Here is a 20,513-nt window from a genome sequence, read left to right on the forward strand (position 1 = left end):
GCTCCTGTTTGGGGCGGCCCTGGGGAAGTCAACCCTCCATCCAGATCCCCGGAGGGAAAACTTCCATTTCAAGTTTCTCTTTTCGGGCCTGAGTCAGGAAAGCCCTTTAAGGCACGAGCTTAAAGCCAAGGGATCTCCAGCCAAGCTTCCGCCGGGTTCTCGAAACTTTGCTGAAAGGGGACCCTATCCTGGGGAAACGCTGAGGCGGGAGGGGAGCTGAAGGAAGGGGCAGGTCGAGACCGCCCCTCCCTCCAAGACAGGGAGCCTCGGGGAGGGGGTTGACCTGGGGAAGGAGCACTGCCTGCAAGGCCTAGCCCCGACGGAGACGGCTCCGGAGGGACCCGGCGGCCTGTCCACCATGCCTGTCGCCCTTCCCCGCGAGCCCTGGTCCCCGGGCGCCTGCCCTACACGTCTAGGACATGGTTGAGATAAGATATGTAGCAGATGGCCAAGCGCAGGATCTCGATCTTGGAGAGCTTCTTGTCCGGGGGCAGCGTGGGCAGTAGCTTGCGCAGCTCGGCAAAGGCCAAATTGAAAGCCTCCACGCGGATGCGTTCCCGCGTGGCGTGGGCCGACCGATACTTGGCCGTGGCTCGACGGCGCCGCCGCTTCTCCTCACGGCTCAGCGGCTGCGGCGGATGGGCCGCTGAGCGACCGCCTCCTGCGCCCTCGCCGTTTGGCGCCTCCAAGTCGGAGGCGCAGCAGCTCCGCAGCCCCTTGGCCTCCAGAGACTCCGGGTCGGACGGCGCTGACGACGGGTGGTCCGAGTCCACGGCCTGGTCTGGGCTCAGCATCATCTGCCGGGCGAGGAGGCAAATCATCATCATCATAAAAATAAACACGGGAGGTCAGTCAGTGCTGTCCGCTGTGTGTACTCCCCCGCCCGGCTCGTGATGGGCGGAAGGGAGCCAAGCACACCGGCTTGCGCCCTTCGTCCGCCCTTCGTCCCCGCCACCAGTCCCTCCCTACCCTGGCCAAGGTAGCGCAGCTTTTGTCCGAAGCTCCCGGCGGGAGTCCGCGGGTGCATCTGGGGAGCCTGGGCCGGGTTGATCGCGTGTGCCTGCCGCTTACTTCGCGCGCACGAGTCGGCGGGGCCGGCTGAAGATTTTGGACGTCGAAATGAGCTGCTGCTGCAAGCAGGCCTGGCGAGGAGGCTCGCTTGAGCTGCCAAGGCTGGGGGTGAAAAGAGACTGCTGGCCGCCTTTGACTGGGGTGGCGCGATAGGGAGGGAGGGAGGCTTGCAAAAGCAGAAGCAAGCGGCCTCCTGAGCTGACTTCGGCCGCCGCCCGTCGGGCTACAGCCCGTTCTCATTGTGATTTCCTTTTCATTCCGCTATCAGCTCTCCTCCAAAACGTCATAACATCCTGGCTTTCGCTAAAAACGGTTTTCGTTTTCGTAAAAAAAGCTTTTCGTTAAAAAAGATCTCATTTAATATTACGATCTAGTGATTATTACATAGTGATTGGATCAACGGGAGAGCAAATATAGCGGAAAACGTAACTGAAGTGTTTTGTAGGAACTTTTATCCGTATCTAACTATTTTTCATTTACATCTCGGTTCAAAATGTTAAGCATTCCTAAAAGGACCCCAATAGGTGTTTTCAACATCCTGGTTTTCTTTAAAAGTCCTGATTGCTTTCCCTGGAAGATAAGCAGCAGTGACCTATCTCAGAGGCGTCTTTTCTGCGAGACCCTTGTGAAACTGCATCTGTTTTTCTTGACTCCTCGGCCAGAAAAATTGCGGAGCCCCATTCAAAGGCGACACATGCTGCCCGTCGAACTAGTCTTGTCTGGGTTAGGAGATTTCTCCTGCGCCCGGCCGTGTAGCAATCAGTTATTTTCCCAAAGAGCCTCAAGAGAGTTTTGAGCTCTTTCTGATCTGGCTTTGGAGGAACGGGTCAGAACTGCTGCCGGTTGGTTTTTGTTTGCGCCACTTTCACAGGTAGCATGAGCCCGAATTTGAGGCGGACCTGAGGACCCTTCATGGGACCCCAGAAAGCAAATTCTCAGCTGCAAGTGAAAACAACCGGACAACAGAACAAGAACTCGGTCTCCAGAATGTGCCTGTCTGGCGCAGCTCTTTCTTCCTCTCTTCTCGTTGGCCAGTGGCGCCCGGACTGAACAGTACGGGATGTGACAGATCTCAGGGTGCCTCCACCCCGCCTAATGGTTCTTCAGTAAAATTTCTGAACAGGGACGTGGAGCCCCTCTAGGTATATCTAAAGCTACCCATCGGAGACCTTTGGGAAATAGACAGCGGGCCCGTTGCTGCCTAAGACCTGCCCGATGATCCCCGTGCGCCTCCTTTCGGGGCAAATGTCTCTTCAGCTTCAGTCGTGCCTGCTTGGCAGCCGCTTCGCCTGGGGATATCCATCGACCAGAGCGACCGCTCAAGGGACAGGCTGGGGGCAGGGAGCCAGGTCCCGAAAGCCCGCTGCACCATAGTCCAGAGGCTCGAGAGTGTCCCCCCATAGAACAAGATTGGGGCGGGGCTGGGGGGGGGATTTACAGCTCGATGCGGGCTCCATCTGTCAGCATAACCAAGCCAGGGGAATTTCCTAGACGCTTTAGTGGCTGGCAAAGCCCAAAACAATGCAGCAGCGACAGACAATCAGAGAACAGCCACCTCGGAGACACCCTTGTGTGTCTTGTTGGAGGAGGGGAGGAGTAAGGGCGGAGGGGGGGGACAGGACCTGTGACCAAGAGCGAGTAAAAGGAGGAGGGAAGCTAAGAAAAGAAAGGAATTAGAAACAGTGTGTCTTACGTAGGAAATATTGGGGTGGAGATGGTAATGTTGTTGATGATGATGATACTAATGATAGGGAAAATGGATGACAAGAAACCGTTTCAAGATACCTCTATCGAAAATCCAAGTTGGAAAATATACATTTTTGCTTTGAGTCTTTTCATTGTCAAAGGATACGCACAAATATAAACCATTCTAAATCTGCTAAACGGCAAGCCGTGGATGGCGGAAAGAAATAAGAGTAAACTTAACCTACTGAAAAGCAAAGCAGGGCGGGAGAAGAAACAAAATCTATCAAACGTAGTATTATTTGGGAAACAATGGACTAGAAGGACTTAAAGTCCTGATAGATTTCCCAGCTCCAGTGACTTTTTCCTGTAGACACACTGGATAGTCCAATCTCAGGAGCGCTCCTAGAATGAGAAGGAGGAGAGACGTGTCCTTTTTGTAGCTGCTACCTTTTTTCCTTTGAAGAAACATTTGCTTAGTAGTAATAATCAGGAATTTGAAAATCCAGATCAAAACAACATTCCTCTTCGGTGGATAACTTTGAAAGGAAAATGTTCCAACTTGCACGAAAATGGGAACTTAAATACTTAAATGAGGAAAACTAATTTGAATGATCAGCTTTTAAATATTCGCATTTAAAATGTTGGTCAGAGAAGATCTGCAGCGAAAATTGTTCTAAACAAACCGAATTTGCCTAATTTTTATCTTCGAAAGAATCTTATATTTTCAGAATAAATTTGCAATAAATTCCTAATAACTTTGCTTTAGGTGCGAGACCAAAGAACGGAATATGGATTTCATTAAGGTCTGTATTTATATCTATCTCAGAACAAAACGTTTTCTTGTTTGTTAGATGGAATGCCGCCAATTTTACCCGTACGTATTAATATTTTAAAGGAGTTTACCTTGTAGGAGAATCTTGCCTTAAACGCCTCCAACCCCTTTTGCGCCTGAAATAAAATGCGAGGAGGAGAACATCTTAGACATAAATTAGAGGAGGAAGAGGAGAGGAAGAAGAAGGAATCCGCATATAATAAAAGAAGTAAAAAGTAAAATGTATTATTGCTAGAAATAGTTCTGAGTCCTTTTCAAAACTCGCAGATCGAGAAATGGAGGAGGACGGAATAATTGTCAAAAGACCAAAAGATTCCTAGGAAAATTAAAATACATTATTAAAAACACACTCCCCGGGAGCGGGGAAGAAAACAAAGCTCTGCAGATCTATAGTATATCATGCTTAATTGTGCTGATATTTAAAATTATGCTGGAAAGCCGCGTCCGCCGCTTCCGCCTCCTCCTGCCGGACCTCAATAAATAACAAAAGAGACGCGGCGCTTCTAGCCGGCGGCGCGCGGGCAGGATCTTCGGGCCGGGCCTGCCGCTCACACGTCGTGGCTGAGTCAGACTGCTCGCCAAAGCTTTTGTGCAAACGGCGGGCACTTTCTTGGCTCGCAGGTCTGGCTGGCGGCGTCCAGGTCCCAGGAACAGCTCTCGCTGTACTTCCAGCCCCGACTCTTGGGGGGGGGGGGCGTGGATGGGAGAAAAGGCGCCCAGACTAGATTGCTTCCCCTGGCCCTTCAAGATGCGATCTGCAACATCCCCCGACGCCCTTGGAGCCCGGGAGCAGAAAGAGCCCGAGCAGAGGGCCGCCAGCTGTATAGAAAAATCAGGGGAGCGCCCTGCAGCGAGAGGCGGCTGGATTGCCGTTTGGTTCCGCTGGGCTTATCCTGGAGAAGTGGCCGGATATAAAGGCACAGTAAAGGGCCGGCAAAGGGGAGGCGGCACGATTCCCTCCGAAGTTGCTACCCAATGGGCGATCCCATTGGATTGCCAACGAGATGCGAGCGGCTTAATTGGACTTGACATCTGTCACCGTGTGGGAGTTTCACAGTCCAAATATTATCAGTCGGCAAGCTTAGATTCTCCCTCCATCACAACAACTATTGCTGTAGCTAAAGAGGAAGAGGAAGCACATCCTCCATTCCTTTCTCTCCAGGGCAAACATAGACCTGCACCTGTTAGATGGGTTTTCTTAGCGAGCCCTGGAGGCTGTAAGTACTTTCAAAATCCTCAACACCTCCTGGGAACAAACATCTTCAAGACCCATGGATGTGATAGGAAAACATTTCCAGCTCCTGTCCTCCTAAAATCCCATTCTCAAAGTGGTGACACAACCCTTCCAGGTATCTATGTGTGCATGAGGCAACTGTTCCATGCACGTATTCTGACCTAAGTTCAGAAAGTAGGAGAAAGTGGCAATATAGCCAACAAAGAAAGGCAACACAAAATTGTAATGTGGAGAAGGGAAGTTGTATCATGTACACTGTTCCTCCAACATCTGTGGCCAGCTGATTGACCACACCATCAAGTTGCATCTGTACTGCAGGGAAAAGAGCAAGCACCTAGAAAGCTAAGCTGTACACTGTTGGCCTGTTGTGGTTTGTGGCTCAAATCCATGCCCCACTACCTCCCCAGAGGGGTGGGCAAATCCAAAGGGGACATCCCTAAAACAAGTGCCCATGCAGATTAGTACAGAGGTATTAATTAACCGGTGGGCAGAGTGTCAAACAGATTAGCAAGAGTTGCAGCTTGACAAGCAGGAAGCTGCTACCACACAGAAAGGAGAGCCAGAAGGCAGAAGCAAAAGAAGAGAGGAATCCCTATGTCCTGAGTTATGTGTTACCTCACGAAAGCTGCATCAAAGCCCAACAGGATGATGACAACAATGGGCATGAAGAGAGCAGTACCATGATCCATTTGTGTGGGTAGGCTATAACAGTCAAAATTAACCTTTAGATTTGTGTTTCTTAGGGAAGGAATGGTAGCAGGTTGAGAGACAGCATCCTGGTGAGTGTCAGGAAATGCATGAGTGTTTGTATGCAGGGAGCTATGGAAAGAGGCAACTGTGTATCATTTGTGGGGCAACTCTTCAAGGGACAGAGTGGTAGACCAGCCCTTCCCAAGCAGAGAACATAGAACAAAGCAGCTTATCTGAAAGATGCTATCCAGCCACCTTGGCCGCACACCAGCACACCAGCATCTAAAGTACCATGGAGGAAAGGATGCATGATGGACAGCCATTTGTGGGAGATGTATTTGTTATCAGTGCCTGATCACCTGCAAAGAGTAGTTTGTTGATATTATTTCCATTCTTGAGGTTGGTTTCTTGCTTCAATGTAGGTGATAAACAAGAGTGGTGATATTACACAACTCCATTTTACTCTAGACATTACTGTGAAGAGTTTATTTTATTTTATTTTATTTATTTTAATCCCATTTATATCCCGCCCTTCTCCGAAGACTCAGGGCGGCTTACAATCTAAGCACAAATTAAATGTGCTTAGCAATAGCCTTCATTCTATGTATATGCCTGCTTATTAGGGCTTTCGCCCCCCCAAGCAGCATTATTACAAAGTCAGCTTATTGCCCCCAACAATCTGGGTCCTCATTTTACCTACCTCGGAAGGATGGAAGGCTGAGTCAACCTTGAGCCTGGTGGGATGCGAACCTGCAATAATTGCAGGCAGCTGGTGTTACTTAAGGAGGCATTAGCCCACTGCTCCACCAAGGCTCATTCTGATGTTCGTTGGTTTGTTCTGTCTACACTTCTGCAATCACTATATAACTAGATTCATTAAAGTAGTCCTTGATTTACAGCTGTAATTGAGCCTGGGTTTATGATAAGTTGTTGCAGTCATAGGTTGAGGGACCTATGTGACTGGAAGTAATTTTCTGACCATTTTTGTGGTGGCTATTACAGTCATCAAGTGAACCCATTCATCTGAATGGGAATTATTTTGCTGGACCCCAGCAAAAGGCATCTTGAATGATTGTCATGTGACTGCAGAACCATGCAGCTTGTCACTAAATTGATCTGCCCAGCATCTGGTTGTGTGTGTGTGTGTATATGTATGTATGTATGTATATATGTATGTATGGAGAGAGAGAGTAAGAGAGAGAGGGGGGGCGTGTTTGTGTGTGTGTGAGAGAGAATGGCTTTCGTAACTTCAAATGATTGTAAAACAACTGGTTATTAAGCAAAGACTACCTGTAAATATTCAATGTTATAATTGGGTTAGAATTTCTCCTTCAAAAAAGCACTAAAATATCTATGCCAGTGATGGCGAACCTTTTATAGACCAAGTGACCAAACTGCAACCCAAAACCTACTTATGTATCACTGGGTGCCAGGTGGGTGTGGCCCATTGGGTGGGTGTGGCTGCGGTGGTAACAACAGACTGGGTGGGACTAAAAAGTTCAATCAATCAATTCCAAATTTGTGAGATCTTTTTTCTTCCCACGAGAAGCTGAAATTGATTGAATCTTTTTTATTTTTTGCAAATGGCTGCGGAGGCCTAAAGCGAAAAGATTTTATAAAACCCAGCAAAAGGCATAGGACTGGGACAACGGCGCATTTGCCCACAGAGAGGGCTCTGCGTGCCACCTGTGGCACGTGTGCCATAGGTTTGCCATCACGGATCTATGCAATAGGATATTAAAGTAAATAATTGGAATGTTTTTAAAATATTATTAGAATACAGACAAAAGCACGTATTATATGGTATTTAGTCATCCTGACTAGTCAATGGCATTTGCTGAAACCAAAGTCTAGTGAGTTCCTCTATAAGAGATGGCTCTTGTATACATTTTATTTTTTCCCATATATTTTATTGCTTTTTTAAAAACATAAATCACTTAATAGTTGGTAAACAGTGTGTTTGCTGGGTTTACATTTGTAAAGAAAAAAAATAACAATTGGTTTCTATAATCCATAATCCACACAGTACATTTAGTTGATTTTCCCTTTTCCCCAAAATGTCTTCTTTGCAAACTTTGAAATAATATAGTTCTTATTATTTTGATAAATAACAGATACATATATGATTTTCCCAATATTCCTAGAAATAATGATCACATCAATATAATATTTCTTTTCTATCTAATCATTCTTGTTGCCTCATCTTATATCCTGTTACAGTCCTTATTTAGATTTGTTTCTCCCATAAAGTTCAAAGTATTCTTGCTGGTTAAGATTTTCTCAACAGTTAATTACATTTAAAGATTTAAATCCATTTCTCCAATATAAACCATCTCAACACTTTTTACATTTCTTAAAGAATAGGTAAAAACAGTAAAGAAAAGGAAAAGAAAGCAAGAGTAAAGAAACATAAAAAGTAAAATACTACTTAAAATATATATTCCCCCTAAGCTAATATATATTCATTCCCAAAATTTCTTATTCTTTTTAACCATGATTAAAAATATATTTAATCTTTATATATTCCATTTAATGTGCCTAGTCATCTAATCTTTTAACTCTTATTCAAAACATTTTTTTTTCTTTTTTATACATTATAATTTCTCTAAATTCAGACACATTTATCTAAAACATTTCCTTCATCTAGGCCATTTCAGCAGTATTATATTACTTATATCAAGAAATAAAATAAATGGGGAAAAAGCATACAGCATTATTTAAAGAATTCATCTCTCTTAGAATGATTATGTATTCAGAAACTTTTCTATTTCTTTAACCATATTCAAACAAATGTTTCTTTTTTAAATATTCTCTCTGGTAGATCCCATCATCTATTTTCTTAATTTTCATTTTGATCTTTTTCCTTTGAGCAGTATCTTTCTTCATCAACAAAGATGATTGGGGGACTGGAGGCTAAAACATAAAGGGAACAGTTGCTGGAATTGGGTATGTGTAGTTTAATGAAGAGAAGGACTAGGGGTGACATGATAACGGTGTTCCAATATCTCAGGGGCTGCCACAAAGAAGAGGGAGTCAAGCTATTCTCCAAAGCGTCTGAAGGCAGGACAAGAAGCAACGGATGGAAACTAGTCAAGGAGAGAAGCAACCTAGAACTAAGGAGAAACTTCCTGACAGTTAGAACAACTAACCAGTGGAACAACCTGCCTCCAGAAGTGGTGAATGCTCCAACACTGGAAGTTTTTAAGAAGAGACTGGACAGCCATTTGTCTGAAATGGTATAGGGTTTCCTGCCTGAGCAGGGGGGTGGACCAGATGACCTCCAAGGTCCCTTCCAACTTTACTATTATGATTATAACGTGTTTTGCTGAATCAAAATGTTTTTCCATATATTCATGACTGTTGCTGTGGGTATAAGAAGTAAATTGAATAAAGTGTCTTTATGTGAGACTTTTGCCTTTCCATGTTTCTTGAAAATGTTTTTGTATTTCTCCTTCTTTGCTTCTCTTATCACTTCCTTTCTCTCTGATGTTTTCAACATCTCTACATTCCATTTTATCCAATCTGTTTTTTTGTCCTCAGATTTATTTTGTAGTCTTAAGGAATGAGTTGTTTTTTCCATTTCTTGTAAATTTTCCCCCACTAGGATTAAATCATGTTTTTTTGCTTTGTTAAGTTCCAACCTTGAGTCTCTGTTTTCAATTTTATGTCCACTTACTTGTTTTGTCTGCTCCTTCTCTGTTGTTGTTTCCTGGAACTTTTTTTGTTGTAAAGTTAACTTAGAGATAGATTGATTTGTATTTTCAAAGTTATTTTGGATTTCTTTGTGATTTGAACTCAGTGTTATATGGATTAATTGCAGTATACTATATATCTCCTCCTGAGAGGTATTTATGTTTTCTTGGTGTGTTCTGTCTACATGTCTCTGATCCATGATGACCAAAAGTTGGAGTTTTCATTCTTATCTGCAAATAGCTTTAGAGTCCTGGTTAAATAAATATTTGTAATCCAAAGAGTTCAGAAAACATTTTTTTCCTAAAGTTTATAATTCTCTTTGTCTGCAGCCAGATAGTTCCCCCCACCCGCTGCACGTATCGTGCTGCCACCGCCGTTTCCCCCCACCCACCGCACATATCGTGCTTCTGCCACCGTTCCCCCCCAACTTGCCATGTGTATTGTGCTGCCGTCGCCATTCCCCCCCTACCTACCACACAGATCGCGCTGCCACTGCTTGAAAAAGGCCTTTTCCAAGCTCCGGAGTTCACATCCATAGCCATAGGGTCATTTTGCGATGTGCCAGCGGCCCGATCTGGGTGGCAGAGACCTTTTCAAGCCACAGGATATCGGATCGGGCCACTGAGGAGCCGCAAAATCGCCCTGTGGCCATGGATGCAATCTCCAGAGGCCTGGATCGGCCATGAGGGGGCATTTGACAACCTACTAATTGACAAGCTATAAAAAGGTGGAATAGACAACATCACCACCAGATGGATCTGTAGCTGGCTGACAAGCCATACTCAATGAGTAGTCCTCAACCGCACTACATCCACATGGAGAGAAGTAAGCAGTGGGATACCACAAGGTTCCATCTTAGGCCTAGTACTCTTCTGCCTGCAATTAGTGCAGGTTCGAGTCCCACCAGGCTCAAGGTTGACTCAGCCTTCCATCCTTCCGAGGTAGGTAAAATGAGGACCCAGATTGTTGGGGGCAATTAAGCTGACTTTGTAATAATGCCGCTTGGGGGTGTGTGTGAAAGCCCTAATAAGCAGGCATATACATAGAATGAAGGCTACTGCTAAGCTTGTAAGCCGCCCTGTGTCTTTGGAGAAGGGCGGGATATAAATGGAATTAAAATAAATAAATAAATCTTCATAAACGACTTAGATGAGGGAATTAAAGGGGAACTCATCAAATTTGCAGATGACACCAAACTGTCAGAAATAGCCAATACTCCAGAAGACAAACTCAGGATACAAAAAGATCTTGACAAACTCAAACAATGGATCCTATCCAACAAATTGAGTTTCAATGTGGAGAAAAGCAAAGGAAAAACCAAAAACATGAATACAGATTGGGCAGACTCAGCTTAAAAACAGTAATTGTGAGACAATTATGGACAATCACTTGACTATGAGCCAGCAGTGTGCAGCAGCAACCAAAAAAGCTAATACAATTCTGGGTTATATAAACAGAGGCATAGAATCAAGATCACGCAAAGTACTAGTACCGCTTTACAAAGCCCTAGTAAGACCGCACCTGGAATACTGCAATTTTGGTCACCATATCACAAAAAGATGTTGAGCATTTAGAAAAAATTCAGAGAAGAGCCACTAAAATGACCAAAGGCCTGGAGGCTAAATCATAGGAACAATGGCTACAGGATTTGGGTTTGGCTAGTCCAGGGGTAGGCAACCTTGGCTCTTTTATCACTCATGGACTTCAACTCCCAGAATTCTTGAACCAGCCATGCTGACTCAGGAATTCTGGGAGTTGAGCTCCACAAGTCATAAAAGAGCCAAGGCTGCCTACCCCTGGGCTAGTCTAAAGAAAAGAAGAAATAAGGGAGACATGATAATTAGCAATATTTCAGTATCTGAGGGACTGCCACAAGGCAGAAGGGGTCAGGTTGTCCATCAGAGCACCGGAGGGAAGGACAAGAAACAGTGGTTGGAAACTGATCAAGGAGAGAAGCAACCTGGATTTAAGGAGAAACTTCCTGACAGTGAGGACAATCAACCAGTGGAACAGCTTGCCTCCAGAAATCGTGGGTGCCCTATCACTGGAGATCTTTTTAGACAATCACCTGTTTGAGATGGTGTAGGTTCTCCTGCTTAAGTGGGGGGCTGGACTAGAAGACCTCCAAGGTCCCTTCCAGGTCCCTTCCAGGTCCCTTCCAGGTGTGTTCTGTTCTGTTCTGTTCTGTTCTAAAAGGCACCAATTGACCAGATAGGATTCAGATGGTGAAAAACAGCCTAACACAGTAATTAAAAGCCCTAACCATTATTTCAGGTTTAATTGGGTCTACACTAGTTTCTGCACACAAAAACCAGGTATACTATTTAAGAAATTTACCCTGTAGTTTGAAAAAACCCTCCAAAAGGGAAGGAGGATGATTTCCGCCCCACCCTTATACTAACAGAAGGGGCAAATTAATCTTTTTATGAAGGATCAAAAGAATGAACCTTTATAGTCAAAGTACAACCATGTATACATTGAGATTGGCTGAGCCTCCCTTTGTGCCGCCAACCCCAACTCAGACTGACAATAAACCCTCCATCTTATTACACCATGTGAGCTAATTGCACAACACACCAGCCTCGCAAGTCAATCATGCATAAAGTTTATAAAATTATATCCCGTTCAAGAGCCTAACAGCCCATGGATAAAAGCTGTTCTTCAGCCTATTGATACGGCTGGCTATACTCCTATATTTCCTACCCGATGGTAGGAGAAAGAGATGCCGTCCAGGGTGTGAGTCATCCCTGAGAATTTTCCTCACTCTTCCAAGGCAGTGAGCCCTTGAGATGTCATCCAGTGGTGTGAGGGGACAGCCCACAATGTCTTGTGCTGTGCTCACTACCCTCTGTAATACTTTGTATCCACTGCTGTCAGACTAGCATACCAAACCACAATACAGTACGAGAGGACGCTCTCTATAGTAGACTGGTAAAAGAGGGTCATTAGCCATTGTTCTACCCTGTTCTTCCGCAAGATCCTGAGTAAGTGGAGTCTCTGTTGGGCCTTTCTGGCCACCTGGGTTGCATTAACTTTCCAGGTAAGATCTTCACAGAGGTAGACTCCCAGAAATTTAAAGGAGGAAACTCTCTCCACACAGCCCCCCCCAATGTAAAGTGGGGCAGGTTCCTCTTTTTTCCTCCAGAAGTCTAGCACCATCTCTTTCATCTTGCCGATGTTCAGGTGCAAGTTGTTGAAACACCATATGGATAGTTTTTGTACCTCCCCCCTGTATGCTGTCTCATCTCCTCCTGTACCACTACGGTGGTATCATCTGCGAACTTAATTATCGCAGTAGATGGGTCAGATGATACACAATCATATGTGTACAATGAGTACAGGTAGGTGCTAAGCACGCAGCTCCGTGGCGAGCTGGTGCAAAGCTTCAGGGTGTGTGTGTGGATAAAACAGACCTGACCCTCACTGTTTGTAACTGGTCCCTGAGAAAGTCTTAAATCCAATCGCAGATGGAGGGGGAAAATTTCAAGTCAGTCAGCTTTTCAATGAGAGTGCTTGGCAAAATGGTGTTGAAAGTCAAGCTGTAATCAACAAAAAGCATCCTGACATAGCTTTCAGGTTTCTCAAGATGGCTTGCTACAGAGTGTAGAGCAGTAGCTATGGCATCATCTGTCAACCTGTTCCCCCTGTAGGCAAATTGATGTTTATCGAAGTCCAGTGGGAGGCATGTCCTAAGATGTTGGAGAACCAATCTTTTGAAGCATTTCATGACTACAGATGTTAATGCAACAGGTCTGTAGTCATCCAGGCACTCAACTGCAGTTTTCTTTGGGACTGGGACAAAGGTAGTTGCTTTCAAGCATGATGGTACACATGCCGTTTGCAAGGAGATGTTAAAGATCCTTGTAAGGACCCCTGCTAATTTGTTGGCACAGTTCTTAACCACTATCCCCAGCACCCCATCTGGGCCTGTGGCTTTGCTGGGATTCACAACCTTCAATACAGTTCTTACTTGGTCTTCAAACAGGGTGAGTTGCTGAGAATCAGAAGGCCGGCCAGCAGAGGCTACGGGGTCTGGTCTTTTTACCTCGTAGTGAGTGAAGAAGATATTCAGCTCCTCTGCCAATGCCTCATTGGTATTAACTGTGTTCCTCATACTGCCCTTGTAGTTGGTTAGGTGCTGCAGTCCCTGCCACACTTGCTTCAGATTGTTGTCTGCTAAGTGGTTCTCCACCTTATGTTTATATTGTTGTTTTGCCATCCTAATGCCTCTTCTGAGATTTGACCTGGCCTCTCTGTGTGTGTCCCTGTCCCCTGCCTTAAAGGCAGAATCCTGGGCTCTCAGGAGTGTTTGTACCTCTGCAGTCATCCAGGGTTTGCAATTCCCGTAAACTCTAATGCATTTTTCTGTTGTCACACTATCAGTGCATCTTTTAATATAAGAGAGTATGGTATCCGTGTATACATTCAGGTCTTGATCTTCGAATACACTCCAGTCAGTGGTTTCAAAGCAGTCCTGCAACTCACTGAGAGCACCCACTGGCCAGATTTTATTTATTTTTTTTTTTTATTTTAATCCCATTTATATCCCACCCTTCTCCGAAGACTCAGGGCAGCTTACAATTTTGACCCTTTTCGTGACTGCCTGAGTTCTTTTCCTGAGAGGGAAATACTTTGGGCACAACAGGAGTGAAAGATGGTCAGATGTACCCAGGTGGGGGAGAGGGAATGCTCTGTATGCCTGTTTCAGATTAGAGTACATGTGGTCTAGAGTGTTCTTCCCTCTGGTGGAAAATTGCACATACTATACAAACTTGGGGAGAACTGTCTTTAGACAAAATATATGGAAGTGAAATAAATATAAAACCTGAAATTTAAAACTTAAATTGGATAAATCTAAAATCGTTTGAATGGTTAAGACTCTCATTTTAAAGATAATTGCTTATTTTGGAAATTGAAAAATAAATAGTTGCTGCCACCTAGTGGTGGGTGAAGACTATGACAGCTATGACTTTAATAAAAGACTTGGTAAAACCTGGGAAAAGCTAATCTGTGTTTGTGACCTTCAAAGTTTTAACAACAAAGAACAACTGTGACACACACACAAAAAGACAATAATCCAGGCTGTAGACAAAGAGAGAATTGTAAATTTCAGGAAAAAATATTTTTTGAACTATTTGGATTAAAAATATTTAGTTAACTGGGACTCTAAAGCTATTTGCAGAGAAAAGAAAGGAAGAGAAACGCTCAACAGAAATGCTCACAACAATGAAAACCTCAGACAGGAGGAAGAGTGCCACTGGGCAGGCAGGTAGGTGTCTTGCTCGGCTGTGGCTTGGGGGCACTTTTTCAGTGCCATTGTGACTTCAAACAGTCACTAAGCAAACTGTTGTAAGTCCAGGACTACCTGTACTTTTTCCTCTCTTTTTTTTTGGTCATTAAGTTTTTGACACCTTGCTAGGCGACTGGTGGTACTCGGATGTTGCCATATCCTAAAAGTGGTACAATGGGTGAAAAGGTTGAAAAGCCCTGATCTACAAGGTTCCTTCCAGCTCTGTTATTCTAAATTATTCTAAGCCAGCATGTTCTTTGCTTGCTCCTTCTTTTTTCACTAAACATTCCTAGCAACATTGTCTTCACCAATGAATTTGAACACATGACATGGCCAAAGTAAATGAGATGTAGTCTCATGATTTTAGCGTCTAGTGGTGTTTCTGGTTTTGAACAATTTAACACTTCTCTGTTAGTTATTCTGGCTGTCCATGGTATATGCAATAATTTACACCAGCACCACAGTTCAAAGGCATCAATTCTTCAACCATTCTTAGTGTCCAACTATCAAAACTATAGCACTATAGATTTATGGCAGATATCAATCAATTTTAAAAGTTGGAGTTACTATGTTGTGCCCCAACCGTTGGAAAATTGACCTGAAAAATTGATATTATTAAAAAAAGTTTTAACTAAAATGGGCTTCCATTAAACAATGAGTTATTTTAATAGATCTCCAAAGGTATAATAATCTCCTGGGGCTTTGCCTGATGGTAAGACCAAAATCAAAGATTCAACTTGTTATGCTGAGAAAGAAGGCCAGGGCACTGTGTCCTGCAGTTCTAAATTGAACGCAAAATTGGATGGATAGGAGTAGAAAGCAAGTAAACTGATACACTAATTTCTACCCATGCTGTGAGCAGCCCAGCTGTTGGCAAGGAGGGCAGCCAACTCACACAGGATGTCTTCCTCATATCAGCGCAGGCCTGCAAAATAAGCCATTTCCCCACAGTGAGGTACTGGGGAGGTGAGTACCCACGAAGATTTTAGATCAAAGGGAGGGACAATAGCACCTACTGAAACAAAAGAGCAAAATAACCACAGAGCAGCATCAAAAAGTCAAAGAAAGAAAATACAGTAGTTTATCCTTCATTTCTTTTTTCTTGAAAGTTCTGTCAAGCTTTAATATGACTTCTGTCCATTTAATTATATCAGAAATGATGTCTGGGTATCAATATATGGAGATTAGACTTTTGTACTATTTTCACTGATGGTTTCTTTGATTTGTCTGTTATTTCAGCCCATGTGTCAGATGTCCAGCTAGCAAATCAAAGAAAGGAACTCCTGGGACATTGTTCTTTCCAAAAGTAATACTTTTACTGAATACACTACATTGACACAAAAGAAGCAAAACCAGCTCTGAATTTCCCATTTGAAAGTCCACATAATTAAACTTGAATTCCCCCTGTGGCCGTTCCCTTCCATCCATTCTGTTGTCCAATCAACTACAGTCCTTTTGTTATGGGAACTACCTGGATAGTTCAAACACCTGTGCAGTGTGACCTTGGAAGGGGAAGCAGGGCCTCACGATCTGCAGATGGATGGATTCTTGGCATTCCATTCCTACCCCAAGCAATTCAACCCCGCCCCCTTTCGATCATTGTCAAGTTGAGAGCAAAGAAGAAACTAGTGAAAAGCGAATCAGTCTTGACATGCCGATCCCAGGAAGAATTATATATCTGGAATGAACACAAACACACAATGTCATAAACAATATACCATTTACAAAATACTGTTTCACTTTGGTTGTTTAGGGCATTGGTTTTCAACCTTTTCACAGATTGTACCACTTTTAGGATACAGCAATATTCAAGTACCACCAGCAAGGTGTCAAAAACTTGATGACCAAAAAAAAGGGGGGAAAAGTACTCCTCGACTTACAGCATTTAGCGACTGTTACAACAGCACTGAGAAAAGTGACTTATGCCCATTTTTCAAACTTATGACCATTGCGGCATTCTCAGAGTCAGGTGATTTACATTCGGATGCTTGGCAACTGATTCATATTTATGATGGTCACAATTTTTCAGGGTCATGTGATCCCCTTTTGCGACCTCTAAAGTCAATAGAGAAACCAGATTTGCTTAACAACCATGTTACTAATTTAACAACTTAACACGTAACAAATGTGACAAAAAAGTCGTAAAATGGGACAAAACTCATTTAACAAATTTCTCACTTAGCAACATAAATTTTGGGCTCAATTGTGGTCATAGGTTGAGGACTATCTGTACACCCACTTACCACACTTTTAATGGGAAACTTGTGCCTGTTTCTCTGACATTAATCTTTGCACCATTCTATCCTCTTCTCTCCCTCTGCTTGTCTCAAAGAAGCCTCTCCTCTCCTCTGTCTCTCTTTCTCCATCCCCTTCTCTTTCTCCATTTTTTTCCTCTCCCTTTCTCACCAAAATCTCCTCCTTTTATATCCTCACCTCTCTCCCCCCTCCTCCTTTTCTCTTCGGTGCAACTCCAGCTGACTACTCCTCTCCAAGGCTGTGCTCTGCTCCCAGAAGCACCAGTTAGCTGGAGCCATGCACCAATTGTGGGTGCTCAGCAGAGCCAATTCTCCCATAGGTCTGTGCAGTGCTACAGCTGCTTTAGCTCATTCCCCCACTACACGTTTACACTTTTTATACTTTTTTTACAGTGTTTTTCACCCCGTCGTACATGTATCACCTGCCAGGTGCCAAAGTACCACCAGTGGTACATGTACCATGGGTTGAAAAGCACTGGTTTAGGGTACCTGGCATGAAACTTCTTTATTAATCTAACTGCTTTAACATCCTTTGCCACTACCCATTCAGCATCCACTACAGGATAGCTCTTCCACTCCACAAGGTTCTGCAACTTTCCCCAATAGTGCTTAGAGTCCAAGATATCCTTAATCTCATAGTGTTCCTCCCCTTTTATAAGGATTGGAGGTGGAGGGGTCCCTCTGACTGGCCTTAGCTTAGAATCTCAAAAGGATTTTAGTAGACTGCAATGAAACACTTGGTTGACCCACCTAAGACTTCTCAGCATCTGTAACTACATTGTCACCAGGTTTATAATCCACACAATGGAAGAAGGACCAAACTTCTTACAAGGCTGTCTTAGGTTTAAATACTTTGTGAGCAGGAACACTTTATCACCCACCCTGAATGCCCTTTGAGGAGCTCTCTTCTGATCGGCCTGCTTTTTCTGGGCTTTTTTTGTTTTCCATAGTGCCTTGCACATCATAACTCATGTGCCTCTCAGAGAGTCCACCCATTCCACCAATGTTGTGGAGGGCGATTTCCTGGGGAAAAGCTCCAGTATGGCTACGAACTCAATCCCCGTAGCGACCTTAAAAAGGGTAAGTCCCGTGCTGCTATGCACTGAGTCATTGTAAACCATCTAAGCAAACAGCAGCAAATCAGCCCAGTTAGCCTGCTGATAATTTACATAGCATTGCTCCACCATTGAGTTAGCTCACTTTGCCAATCCATTAGTACTGGAATGAAAAGCTGAGCTAAGCCCCTGGGGTGATCCTATCAGGCTCATGAACTCCCACCAGAACTTTGCAGTAACTGCACCCCTGGGTCTGGGATAATCCTCTTTAGGACCCCATTGCAGTCTGTAAACATGCTGCATGAACATTTTCACTAGGAGCTGGACTGAGAGGAGCTTTGGATACGATATAAAATGTGCCTGCTTGGAGAACAGGTCAACAATGGTCCATATTATGGTGTTCCCACCACTCTCTGGCAGTTCGACTATGAAGTTGATGGGTATCTTCTCCCACAGCAGGGATGGGTTGGCTATTGGCTGCCGCAATCCAGGGATTTTCCCTGGCAAGCACTTCATGGATGTTCTTCTTCATCCTTGGCCACCAAAATTGCCTTTTTATAACATGCAGGGTCTTTACAAATCCAAAGTGCCCTGCTGGCTTTGCATCATGATGCCTTTGTAGCACCATGGTTCTCTGGCTGGCTGGGATTTACACTTTATCCCCCCTTCCATGCTAAGCCTTGCTTTAGCATCAAGTCTCTCTTATGCTTTTGGAACTACTTGTCCCCTCCCAGGGCTTCTCTTAGTCACGGGATCAGTGAGTCACCTCCTGATTGAGGGGGTACTTCTGTAACTGTCTCACACGTGCCTGTGCTGCTGTCAATGCTGCTAACATCGGATGTTCTTGCTTTGACAATATATGAAGATGCAGCCAATTTCCCCTTAACTTGTGTGTTAAGGGGGGGAGGGGAGGAAGAATGTGTATGGGAATTAGTTAGACATAACATCATAGTAGAATGTTTTTCAAGGTTGTTTGAAATAAGAGATTATAAGAAATGGGTTGGAGAACTGGAGGGAAGGTCTGCATTTCAAACTAATTGGAGAATGTGATTTATGACTGTTAATTAGAAGAGGGAATTGTGCTTTATTTTATGTGTTTAGGGGAGGGGAATTCAGATTTCGGCTTTGACCATGTAAGTGCCGATGCCATGTTACTCGAATAAAGATTCTTTAAGGTAAACAATGCCTCAAAATTCTTTGGAGAGTTTCAGCTGTTGAAACCATGACATTAAGCCAAAATCTACAAACTTTCCAAACTATCCAGAGGTCCTGAGCCCCAGTCGCTGTCCCTAGACTTGGGGGATAGGCTGACAAAGATGCGGGGAAGATTTCATCATGGAGGTGGACAAATTGCCTGAAGCCAGCTTCCTGGCAGCAGCTGCTACCACAGGGGGGAGTGGGGAGCGACAGCCAGCAAGCTGGTGGAGAAGGAGCTTTTGCTGGCCTCCCAGCTGGGAGCAAAACCCAAGCAGCTGGGAGAGCTGATCAGGTCATCAGATTGGGACAAGCCCAAAGGAGACTCCAGATGCCTCAAGATGGCCTTTCCACCCTCTTCAAAGACAGATGAGGTGGAGGTACCATGAAGGGATTCCCGCATATCTCATTCCCCAAACCGGTGGAGAGCTGCCAGATTGTCTGCCACTGAGGACTCGGGTGAGTGGAAATATCTGTCTGCAGCTCGTAGTCAGTCAGTGGAAAATTTGACAGAAAAATTTGAAGAGCTAGAAGTGAGGAGTGGAGAACAACTCCTGCTGAGAGAGGCCTACAGCCCCTCCTTTGCAGATCAAACAGCCTTCCATCCCCTGAGGTCCCCTGCCAGGGACTCCAGCCCCACAGAGAGAGAGAACCCCAGTTTGGGGGCCCTGCAGCAATGGGGAGTTTGGCAGCCCCCGCAGGTGGAAGGTCAGCAACCTCTGAGCTTGCAGCAGCTAAAGGAGGCCTTGCAACAGCTTGGGGTGGTGCAGGAGCCAGGAGATCAGCAGCTGGTGGGAGGACGACTGCAGCAAGGAGGTTGGTCCCTGCCCCCGAATGCACAGCAACCACTGAGGGGCCCACAAATGAGAGAGATCCAGCAACAATCCCCTCCAAGGATGCAGGGGGCCCTACAGCAATTGAAGATAACACAGCTCCTGGCAGGCCAGAAGCAGGGAAAATGGCAGCAACCCCCACCCATCCAGCAACCATTGAGGGGCCTACAGCAGCAGAAGGTGCCACAACTCCCTGCTGGCCAACAGCAGGGTGGACAACAGCAGCCCCCACCCAGGCAGAAATCTTTGGGAGATCTCCAGCAACTCGGGAGGTCAGAATTGCCGATATTACAACCACAGCAGGGGGTGGTGGCTACAGCCCCCAAACGTGCAACTCCTGAGAATACGGCAGCAGCCAGGGTGGGGCCAGCAGCAATAGGAGGTGCAACAGCCACAGTGGAGGCCCCAGCAGCCAGTGATTGCTCCACCTTTCAGAGCAACCTTCGATGGGGACCCAGAGATGCTAATTTTTTTCTTCAACCAAGTGTGGTCTCATTTTAACCGTTGGGCCTATCTCTACCTGGACTCAGGTGCTATGGTCAATGTGATTGCATCCAGCTTAGAGGGAGAGGCATCCGAATGGCTGAACAATTTATATAACGAGCAAGCCCCCAAATTGGAGGACCCACACCTCTTCATCCTAGGATTGAGAGCAAGGTTTGAAGATCCATCCATTGCCC

The 20,513-nt window shown here is 44.9% G+C and overlaps 1 protein-coding gene across 1 annotated transcript; it reads right to left on the reverse strand.

Annotated features, from left to right (window-relative positions):
* Positions 1-404: 404 nt before the first annotated feature.
* NHLH2 (nescient helix-loop-helix 2) lies at positions 405-797 on the reverse strand (the record flags this gene model as incomplete). Its single annotated transcript, XM_083352082.1, has 1 exon — positions 405-797. One exon carries the CDS (start codon positions 795-797, stop codon positions 405-407), a length of 393 nt encoding a protein of 130 aa, XP_083208208.1.
* Positions 798-20,513: the final 19,716 nt, after the last annotated feature.

Source organism: Vipera ursinii (assembly GCF_947247035.1).
Source record: "Vipera ursinii genome assembly, chromosome: 2".
NCBI lineage: Eukaryota > Metazoa > Chordata > Lepidosauria > Squamata > Viperidae > Vipera > Vipera ursinii.